The sequence below is a fragment of the Haliotis asinina genome, chromosome 1 (assembly GCF_037392515.1).
Source record: "Haliotis asinina isolate JCU_RB_2024 chromosome 1, JCU_Hal_asi_v2, whole genome shotgun sequence".
NCBI classification, from domain to species: domain Eukaryota; kingdom Metazoa; phylum Mollusca; class Gastropoda; order Lepetellida; family Haliotidae; genus Haliotis; species Haliotis asinina.
Genome location: NC_090280.1, coordinates 41217389 through 41228981, shown reverse-complemented (window position 1 = coordinate 41228981; position 11593 = coordinate 41217389). Strand labels below are relative to the sequence as shown.

At 38.7% G+C, this 11593-nt stretch overlaps 1 protein-coding gene across 1 annotated transcript; it reads right to left on the bottom strand.

Moving 5' to 3' along the window:
* Window positions 1-544: 544 nt before the first annotated feature.
* Window positions 545-11320, bottom strand: LOC137258200 (protein kinase C-binding protein NELL2a-like). Its single transcript, XM_067795785.1, has 4 exons — window positions 11167-11320; window positions 9152-9286; window positions 3359-3475; window positions 545-851 (listed from the first exon to the last, which is right to left on the bottom strand). Exons 1-4 carry the CDS (start codon window positions 11318-11320, stop codon window positions 595-597), a joined length of 663 nt encoding a protein of 220 aa, XP_067651886.1. The 3' UTR covers window positions 545-594.
* Window positions 11321-11593: the final 273 nt, after the last annotated feature.

Sequence of the window (11593 nt, the reverse complement as noted above, 5' to 3'; positions counted from 1 at the left end):
GTTACCATGTCAGACATCTTAATTTGGATATTGTGATGCCAACATTTTCATGGAAGTATTTCTCAAGTCAGAAATGTCGACTCTTAAGGCGCAAAAAACAAATGATTAATTTTAAAATCGTTATGCAACCGCAAATCTTGGCATTTAAGAGGATATTATCCACAAAAGGTGGCAGCACCTCAGAATTCTTAGCAATATTACAGCAATATCACTGTGGTGACGCCTGAAATGGGCTTCAAACATTGCACCCACTTGGGGAATCGAACACGGGTCTCCGACGTGACCACAAGGCTCCCCCACCGTCCCATTTCTTTGTTTGTGTGTTGTTTTAAGCCGCACTCCGCAATATTCTACCTATATGGTCTGTGAAACAACTGAGTCTGGATTAGAAAATCGAGTGATCAATTTCATAAGCATTAATCTAGGCAAGTGGGATACGATGACGTGTGTGAACCAAAACAGCGGTTCTGACCACCCGATCCCGTTAGTCGCCTCTCACGACAAGCATGGGTTAAGACCAATTCTAACCCGGATCTTCGCGGGTTCAAATATCACAATAACAGCTTCAGGGACTGTGTGCCTGTGATTGGTACACTAAGCACAATGGCGTTGGTAGTACTTGCATCCGCTCCACGCAGCCCATTTTGAGTCCGGAACCTCGGTTTTAACAACTTCAGAAAGGTAACACGCGCCGTTCCAGAGCTCGAAGGTCCTGCATGTGAAGGACGTGATTGCGAGGCAGTAGTTTCTACAGGCGCTGTAGGTGTTGACGCTGTAGATCGCGTTGTTATAGCCACTGACGCAGTAGGTTGTGGATTGGTGGCTGAACTCAGTGCCGTAGATGTCGCATCCTGAAATACAAATTCATTGTATCGAGTGAGTTTAGTTTTACGGCGTTGTTACCCATATACTCACAGCCATGTTTATGATTTCAACGTCATTAACATTGCGTTATCAAGCTGACACCTTGTGTTACGGCAGTCTTTTGTATTCACGTGTTTCATGATTGCCGTAAGTGAGCGTTTCGCCATTTTGGATAGGGAGTATTGCTTCATGCAGTCTAGTCAGACCGTTACGTCACACACACCTGAATTCATCGTATATTATAGAATCAAATGACTAAAGGTCTTTGTCACTAAGGGGGCGACGGGGTAGCCTAGTGATGACAGGGTTCACTCGTCACGCCGAAAACCAATTAATTATTTTTCTGCAAGGATTGAAAAAAATAAGTATACTTAGCATGTACCAAAATGACGAAACTTGTTGCATAAGAAGGAGCTTTCTTGGCATCTTTCAAAGAAGGAAAATAAAAACAAACTCAGTTTTGAAAATATTTTTGAGTGTTTTCAAATATTCTATTTGATTTACGTTACATTGATCTCAGAGAGGTACACGCGTTGTGCACTGTTGAAACAGGCTCAATCAGATCCTTCCAATGACAATGACAATGACAATGACAATTTACTTGGCCTAAAGTACATTAAATATACAAAAGAAACAGTGCACAGCGGTGTACAAAGAGTGGAGGGTTGTGTACTGCCAATATAGTATTACTCAAATTGGCAAGTTTCGTTTCAAATAGATACTTAAAGCTAGTATGTGTTCATAGTGAGTTGATGTCAGTAACTGATAATATTTAGCACGTGATGGATTAGCATGATCATATGATGGAATAGTTTTCTTACGGCTTCCAGAATAATAAGGACAACCAAGCAAAAAATGGTACTCATCCTCGATTTGCTGCAACTGACACTTAGTGCATAATAACATTCTTTTCTCAACAGTTTTATCAAACCTATAGTGTTGAATATTTAACTTATGTGAAAGACAACGAAACTTACATAGGATTCTTCTCGAATCGTGTCTGTCAGCAAGTGCGGATATGTATTTCTCAGGAATTAATAGTGATTTCAGTACAGAATATGCTCCCAAAAAGTGAGAATTACTAATCTTAGAATGCCTATCTTGAAACTGGATATCTTGAAACTGCTTGATAAATATGTCAGCGTGACCACAATCGTGGGCGACCCATACATATGAGAAACCAGTGTACCAAAGTAATAATCTAACGTGTGACACCCAATCTATTTTCCCATTTTTGTCGTATGTCTTGAGCATCTCATAACAGACTTTTGGATATCTTGTATGTTCCATGTATAATAGTCGACACCAGTACTAATGGTTTGCCAATATGCAATTACAAAACGAGAAAGAGTTCCTTCAGTCTAAACCGCCCTGGCAGAATTCCTTTCACAACAGCATAATTCATGGGATCCGTAAAGACAGTACAACAAAAACATAAATAAATAAATAAACAAGCAAGGATTCGCTTGAAGGAATCATCGGTCGGTAGAACCTGCCAGAGTCGTAGCATTAATTCATTCGAACTTTTCAATTTTTGGCAGCTGATGGTTAGTATTATAAGAGAAATGCAATATTTATTTTGGGGGAGGTGTTGTGTGGTATAGTGTCTTTAAAGGGCACAGTAACTGAAAATAGACTAAGGCATAAACACACTCACAGCAAACTGGGGACACAACTGTTTTGTTAGAATTCGAGGTGACTGGTTTTGGGATAATCGGCGCTCTACGTGTGTCTGGCATTGTCCAGTTGCGGTATGTTAGGAATTTTCGATTTCTCTTTTGCTACATTGATACATTGATCCTAATATTGATAAATTCAGGGAATAAGAATAGACAAGATTAAGTAAAAAATTGAATCGATTTTGGACACCATGAGTTCGGGAAAGTAGTTCAGGTGAATGTTCGTCTCGTGTTCTCAGAATGTTCACATCGTGTCCATATAATGTTCTCATCGCGTTCACTTTCACATGTTCACCTTGTTGAAATAATGTTCACTTCGTGTTCACAACACGTGTTCATATAATGTTCACGTAGTGTGAGTGAACTCAGAATATCAGATCAGGTGACTACAAATTCAGGTGATCAGAATGAAAGAAACGTTATTATAAAAGCATATATTTTGAGTTAAGTAGATTTCTGGATAAATCGATAAATCATTAAGTCGAATAATCTGCTCGCCTCCAGACCCGCTCTCTCCAGACAAAGGTTATTGTATGAGTATGTTATTTAATTCGACAATGTCAGTGTACGACCTAGAATAACCATTAGGTAATGAGGGTTACATTCTGGCAGCTCCTTTCATAAATAAGAGTCTTTATTGTTTTGTTAATAAAAACAACTTTCTGTAGTGCCATTGCAGATTAACGTGGATGAACCAACGTAGAGAAGCGAACCCCACTCACTGCTATTTGTGAGTGCAATAACGAGTATCGTCAAACGGCATACGATTGAGAGATTAACGGAATTAGGTTTAGGATATAGATTAATGATATTACTCGTGACGCAGGTGTTGGAGGTGCTGTTGTAGCTGTAACCAACGTCACAGTCGCACAGGCCGGAGGCGCAGATGAAGTTATCACGGATACAGTCTGAGGCCTGCGTACATATTTCACCTACAACAAAGGAAGATGTTGTAAGATTAGACAGAAGATGATGAGCGCAAAATATATGTAGCGTTTTTCAGTAATATATTATTGTGAATATTATTATTATTCACATGTCCATTGGGCCAATGGGTTCTGGAGAGATCGCATGGCTCGCTTGAACAATGTGCCGTCATCGCTGGTAACAAACTGATTCAAATTATTTCTGTTTTCGGCTTGAATTTTAAAAAAAATCGATTCAGCCTTTCATGAAATGGGGGATGTCGTGTTTAGGGTCAGGGTCATGCATGTCAAAGACATGTTGCTTGCCAAAGTCACATTATTCATATGTCACGTTCGTAAAGTCAGGTAAGGGGAGGTGAATGACATGACCACATCATGGACTGTACGAGAATTGATCGGTGCCTATGCAGACTAAATCCGTTGACAAATTTACTAAGGGAAGTAAATGTGGGAACACTGCATGCCAGTCAAAGCTGGTGATTAAAACTGGAAAATAATAAAGCTTTACTTGAATATTTTTGTGTTCCTTTATTTTGTTTCTCCCCATAAATGATATATATGGATATTTCTGTGGTAATCTAGTGGGCTATTGTAAGCATTAGACGGTTTATTTCTTCTGCTTTGATACAAAGATAAACGATTTTTCAAGTTCTAAAACAATAAAAAATCCCAATTGTTGCAGAGTGTGAAAAACTGAAAAAGAATCATTCCTATGATTTCAGTCTTTTCAAACATTTTCTGCTGATTTGTTCTAGTGAGAACAAGTAAAACGTGTCTTTGATATTGTGAAAAAGTTAATTGGGAACATCTAAAATTACTTTTTACTCAACAGTCAAACCGTAGCAATGCTGAAGCAGTATTTGTATCTGTTTCACGTGTTGAATGATTCTAGAGGGTCTGAAGAGAGACAAGAATTACGGTATGATAAACATGTACGATAAATAGGAATCGAGTAGCAGCTCTATATAGAGAAAGAATCAATGGGGTGGTGCAGATACGAGTCGACATACAATGCTGCTGACAACGCGCTCGTATTCCGCCGTATCATGGCTATAAGATTTATTCAGTCCTACGGACAGAGTGCGGCCACCGTCGACAGACCAAGATGTGGGCGACCACAAATCGCAACGCCAGTTGAAGATAGGTACCTTCGTCTTATTAAGGAAGGTAACGTTTCTTTTGTTTGGCCTGTAGTGTACATTCAACATATTGAACATTTTACTGACCACAACGTTGAATATTGCACTAATACCCTAAAATGTAAACACCCTTTTCTTCTTACAATGGGGTAGCCTAAAGTTAAAGCGTTGGCTCGTAACCCGGGTTCCATTCCCCACATGGGTACAATGTGTCAAGATCACACCCCTCCTTGATATTGCTGGTATATTGTTAAAAGCGGCGTAAAATCACATTCACTCACTCACAATTAAAATCACATATATAGGCACACGTGTTTCAAAACTACTGAAACACGATCAAGGTGTATATTATTTAATCATGTGATTTTTGATATTTAGCCAAATGCCCTAACTTGCATTAACATATCGTTAGTTGGTGAGACGCGCTCACCATTCCACCAACGGCTGCTTTCTTGGTTTTCCCTCTTTACCGATGATTCGCACACTTGTGACTGTGTTGGTCGAAACTGACGAATCAACTGTGACAGTGGAAAAGTTTTATAGGCGCTGATTATGGTCATGTTTCAGGTATCAACAATCGTTTGTTTTAATGAGATTATTGGGTTAAATAACAAATATTGTCCATCTTTCACAATATATCTGAACAAGCGAATAGTTCAACACAGCTGCTATCATGGCTTTCACTGTTTACTGATGATTAGCACACGCGTGACTATGGAGGTTAAAATTGTGCAATCAACTCCTGCGAATGTAGACAAATGTTGTCACGTCTTATCGTATTATAATTTTGTTGTCTTGGGGCGAGAATATTGTGTTAAATGACAAATAATATCCTCCTTCCAGAACATATCTGAAAAAGTCACAATGGTCACAGCTACATCGGTTGACATCCCCCTAGACTAACAACTAGTCTGTGAAATGAACATATTTGAAAAACAAAACTCATAGAAATAAAAATGTATATAATGAAAAGAGGCCTAGACTGGCCACATTTTCTAGACTTGCATAAGCTCTCTTGTATATATTTGCTTCAGCGTCTGTTTGACAGAATAACAATTCGCGTCAACAGAGACCACCTGGAAGATAATGGGATCCTTTCTTCATGTGGATGACAATGTCATGCACTGACAGTTTCATAGGAGGAATGCAATGGCATGAACATAATATAATTACTATCAATTGTTGCAGTATTCGGGTTCCCAGAGTTCCATAATCCAACTGCGAAATACAATACACGTTCTCTGTTCCTGAAGTAAAACAATGTATTTTCTATGGACACTGAAAGCTTCATGCGATTAACGAGTGTCTAAAGAATTAGGTCATCCATAAATAACTATTACGCAGTTTCTTGCTTTTGACGCGCCTCAGGAGACATATGGTGCTTATTCGGATTTAGACATAGAATACATTTTTAATAAGCATAGGGATGGATATTGTCCATGGAATTCGAAGTAACACAATTCAAATAACAAGCTATTGATTTTACAATATCTGTATTGTTTGAATTTAGAAGATTGACTATGTGTATTCATCTATACGGTTCCATGATATTGATAATACGCTATGACAAGATTACAATGGGTATTTGCGATCGCTGTGAGGACAAATAAATAATAGACATGTAACCTACTGTTTTCTTTCATGTCTTTCATGTTGGTACTTGATGAAATGCCCAACTCGGATATGTCGATATTCGGATGTTTCTTCCTGGTTTCATCCTGTATATCGAGACAACTGGGCACACGTTCGTGACAATTAAAGGAGTGAAAATAGAGCATACGTTTTGTGGAAACTCATGGAGAATGTACCAAGCTGCAATAATTAATCATGTTTATCAGTCTTCTCTCCATGCACCGGCATGAATCCAGTGTCATGGAGTGATCTTATTTTGTTTCAGCTGTGCTATTGCTATAGTTTCCTTGATGCTTTTGTACTCTTGTACCGCCGCTGGATGGTTTAAGGAGAAAAGTTGAAGTTGAAAAAATTAAAACCTCTTGTCTGTTGGACGGCTATATAATATACTCAGTGTCATTAAAGGAGGATCGAGATTTTTTGTAATACACTTTATAAATTGTAAAATCTAAGGTTTTTTGCTTTCTTTTTTTATTCATAAAATTGAATGTTTGACAAAGTTTCTTTCCAGTATGGAAAACACACCAGATAGTTGAAATGTCACAATTATTTCAAGGTCTGATAGATTTTTTTACATCCGAAGTTTTGGAGCATATATTAATTCAGTGTGTCAATGTGGAAATCCACCTGTCACTTAATGTCAATGATTTGCACGTGCAAGTCGATCTGTCCATGGAAAGTGGAGGAAAATACACATGCCGAGGCCTTAGTACATCGAAATACAGACACGCCTATAGTCAAGCGCATTCTTTCACCAACTTGAAAATGTGCATCTCTTGAAACGTCGTTCTCGTCTCGTAATATAAATTGTCGGGCAAAAGACATTATACTAACACCAACGAGGGCGAAAATATTGGGGTTCACATTTCGCCCTCGTGACGTGAAACATGAAGCTACGGTGAGTAGCCAGCCTATGTCTGAAAGTATATTTTCCTCAATTTGACGACTTCGGTAATAAATAGAATAGCGTATTCATGCCCATATCATTTTGTGCTTACGAGACTCGTGTCTAAGAATTGGTACATCGCTCGCTTTCACATGGGAAATACCAATATTTAGGTACTCGTGTCGGAAAAATAGTATGGTTAATCATATCATATCCTCTATCCTGTATCTACTTGGATAATTCTGTTAGACCCAAATATTGAAAACATCTTATTTGACAAACAGTATCATATTTATCCAGTTGGATGAAAAGAAGCACTCATCAATGTCATTTAGAAAACAATAACAGTAAGGAATATATGTACAATGACATCACCAAGGGTCAAATCGAAGCCAGAATCTATATTAACCTGAATCAAAGGATAACACAAGTATTGAAATTCATTAAAACGACAAATCAGCCATACCGACTGTATTGATGTTTAGTTAATCCTATATAAGCGATGAACTTTGTTTACAGGCTCAAATCGATACCGCTTTTTAGCAAACAATGGTTTAAAATAACATTCGATATTTTTATTGCATCTTAAATGGATTTTTCCGTTGCGAAACATAATTTAAAAAGTACTTAGAAAACATTTGTAAAAAAGCACAGGTACTGCTACAGGAACCTATGGAGAGGCGGTGGGGTAGCCCGTGGTTAATGTTTCCAAATGGCGTTAAAAGATCAAAGACCTATCTAAATATTTAATATATCCTTTTAATCACCCTTTGTATGGGTTACTAAAAGGATAAAAGACCGATTTATGTAGTTAATAACCCGTATGTGCGAGGTTATCAGTGTTTTCTTTCTGAAACCTTTGACCTCAAAGTTGATGAATAAATAGGTTTTTATTAAAATAGGACGTTTTTGCTGAGTACGTTTTTTCCGGTACTTCTTTTACCGAGAGTTTCTTCCGAGGGCTTTTCCGTACAATCTGACGTACAGTGTGATGCCATTACTAATGGTTACTGTGATAACAGATAATGGTATGACGCCAGGTAGACAAAAGGTATTGGTCACTTAATCTTTATAGTCTTCAATTAGATGATGATATTAAACCGTAACGATGTAATGACCTTAATCTCTGTTGATTGTCAAGTTTGGGGTAATTCTTCATTGTTGCCAAACTAAACCTGCATATTTCATCACAAAAAGACAATGTTTTTTTCGCTATCATAGCTGTCCAATGACATTGACGTGTGATATGACAAATCACAACCCTTAAAGCAGCCTTTGGCAAAATAGTGTTACTAGAAAACAATCTTCAATCGTAACTTGTTTTAAGTTGAAGTTGTATTGTTTGAACAATGTGATAACAAAACGACTCTCATATTTATAAACAGTAGGAACAGACAATGGTAATGACATGAAGTAGCAATAAATGTTTCTCAAACTGATATTTTCCTTGATGGATTAAGGCTTCATCGTCCATGTCAAACTATGTGGGAACTCGGTGTCATATAGTAGTGGCTTCTGGCTGACTGGTGTTCAAAGAGAATAACGCACCCCCCCCCCCCAACAACCCTCTCCTCTTTGTATACATTAAAAGTCAAATGTCTGTCAGAACACATCCTTTGATTTATAACGACAGCAGTTCGTTTCGCTTAACGTTTCTTTTGTAATATGGCCAAAGACTGTCATCCTTTTGATGTATAAAGGTACCATACATGATGTTATTCCTTTGCTGTAAAATGTGAAAAGGATGTTGTTCTATTGGAACACAATGACCACAGGGCGTCTTCCTTTGACACTTAATGGCAACAGCGTATTCTTCCTTTTATACATAATGGCACCGGGTAGTTTTCCTTTGATGCATACTGGCAACAGGTGCTTTTTCCTTTGATACACATTGGCAACAGGGTGTTTTGCCTTTGATACACACTGACAACAAGTAGTTTTTCCTTTGATACATAACGACAACAGAGTGTTTTCCTTAGATATGTAATGGCGAGAGGCTGTTGAATAGTTAGATTGAAAGTTTACCTTTGATTGTCACTGGAATGCAGTTCACGCCGTCTCCTTCATACCTGTCGTTACAATGACATGTGTAGGATCCGTGGGTGTTGGTGCAGTTAGCGTTGACGTGGCAGAGGCCGGGAGTGCTACACTCATCATAGTCTGGAATACGACAAATACAACGAGTACAGCCAATATATATATATGTTGCAAGCTTCTATCAAGTGTAATGCATATGAGGTCTCATGTACGCTTCTTTCTAACAGTGTCACACTAGCATGTAAACAAACTGGCTTCTTGTCGACTGAATTTTTAATGTCAGTGAAACGTATTCTGACAAGCTAAAATTGATAGAATTGGTTAATTATGTTTAGGTTGAGTGTTCAAACGACTCGGTGTATATCATAGTTTAAACAAAGCAGTAAAAGTCGGTGAAATAAATGCCTACATGGTGAACTCCAAAACAGCTAGTAGAACTGTTTTCGAACTCCGGGCACTGCATTATGACGTCATACGATTGTTAGCGACACAGTTCCTCGGCGGAGTGTTTGACGGCTACCGTGGAACGGGTAATGTTTTTTCAATTGTAACCCCCCTGAGAGGAGTGACGGGGACACTTGTTAAAGCTACGTTGACCATTGGAATTAAAGTATTTCACATGTAGTTAAAACAATACGTAATACAGTCAAAGAATACAGCTTGCAGCGCCAGTTGATTAGAGCCGATAAGTAGCAGCAACTCCAACCTCAAGAGCGAATACAACTTATAAATAAATATAGTCAAGGCAGTGAAAGGTCAATACAACCGATAAATCAGTATCGTCAAACTACAGTAAAATGAGTTGATAAATCATAAAATTGTCAAAATACAGTCAAATCAGTATTCAGGACCGGGGGTAGACAAGGGGGGCAGGGGGCGCTCCACCGCTTGCCGCCCCGCTTGCTACGAACACTGAGAAAACAATGTTACCATCACAGATGAAGCTGAGATGCAATGTAACCAACACTGAGAGGCATTGTTACTAAACATTGAGACTGAGAAGCAATGTTACCAAAACTGAGATTTAGCAGAAATGTTACCTACACTGAGATTTGGCAGCAATGTTACCTACACTGAGATTTAGCAGCAATATTACCAACACTGACAAGCATTGTTACCAACACCGAGAAGCAAAGTTACCAACACTGACAAATATTGTTAACAGCACGACACACTATTACCAACACTCGATGAAGTAATGATTCAATCACCGAGAAAAAATGTACCACAGATGAGAACGATTTAAGCAAAGATCCGCATTCGTCTCACTTTTAAATGCCGGTGGGGTTAAGACAATAGTCCATAAGAGATCACGAACATGATTCTATTTGGAGCGACTATTTGTGGTTAAAGACACAGTTCAACAAGGAATATGACTACTCAGTAGCCTGTTACAATAACTTCTTCAACTCACCTGAGCATGTAACGCCGTCACCTGTAAAACCTGGGTTGCACACGCACCTGTCAGTTTGACGTTTGTTCAGACAAGCAGCATTGGCATTACAAGGAACCACAATGGCTGTACAATTGTCAGGATCTAGAAAAAGATTGGCAAAGTTTTCGTCTTTTGGTTGTGTTTTGCTTAACTCTGTATTCAGAACATTCTAAAGGAATAGGTCATTACACTTGGACCAAGTCTGGTCCAGACAAGCCAGTCGCTGATGTGCACTGTTTCTTTACCGCTTTTGTCTGGTGCATCGAGGGTAAAGGATACACAGTCAGCAACTAATCTTGATTAAATAATTCTCGAATAGTAGCGGTAGTTTAATCCTTGTATACCAGATTTACTGTAATTCTGGTATACCAGCTGCAGAGTAATTTTGGTATTCCAGCTGCAGTGTAATCGTGGTATGCCAGCTATAGTGTAATCTGGGTATGCCAGCTGTAGTGCAATCTGGGTATGCCAGCTGTAGTGTAATCCTGCTATACCAGCTGTAGCGTAGCTTTGTTCACCAGCTTTAGTGAAATCCTGGTATACCACCTCTAGTGTAGCATTTGTTTACCAGCTTCAGTGTAGTCCTGGTATATCAACTGTAGTGTAATCTTGGTATACCAACTGTAGCGCAATCCTGGCAAACCAGCTGTAGTAAGATAGTTTTCAATCTGTGCCCCAGACGTATTCTTCCTCAACAGTCTCAACCCGAACCGAATGGTCATCGTACGAAATTCTGAAGTGCACACTTCATGATAAGCATATATATTCAAGCTAAGGCTCATTCGCAATGGAAGGATCGCTTGATATTATCATTCTCTCTCAGCGCATGAAACTTCATAATGAAAATCTTTAGGCACTTAAAGTAATAATCCTCCTCTTAATCCCCCAACCTACCTGTGCTTACCTGTAACCTGCCTGTGCTTACCTGTAACCTACCCTTGCATTTCAGGTACCACGTTTTCTCTCTGTACTTGAAAGAACAGCACCAGATACAA

Coding starts and splice junctions, on each gene's coding strand:
- LOC137258200 (XM_067795785.1), bottom strand. CDS start 11,320: ATGACCATTCGGTTCGGGTTGAGACTGTTGAGGAAGAATACGTCTGGG. Junction 9,287..11,166: donor CCAGGACTACACTGAAGCTG/GTAAACAAATGC, acceptor GTCGTATTCCAG/ACTATGATGAGTGTAGCACT. Junction 852..3,358: donor CTCCAACACCTGCGTCACGA/GTAATATCATTA, acceptor TTTGTATTTCAG/GATGCGACATCTACGGCACT.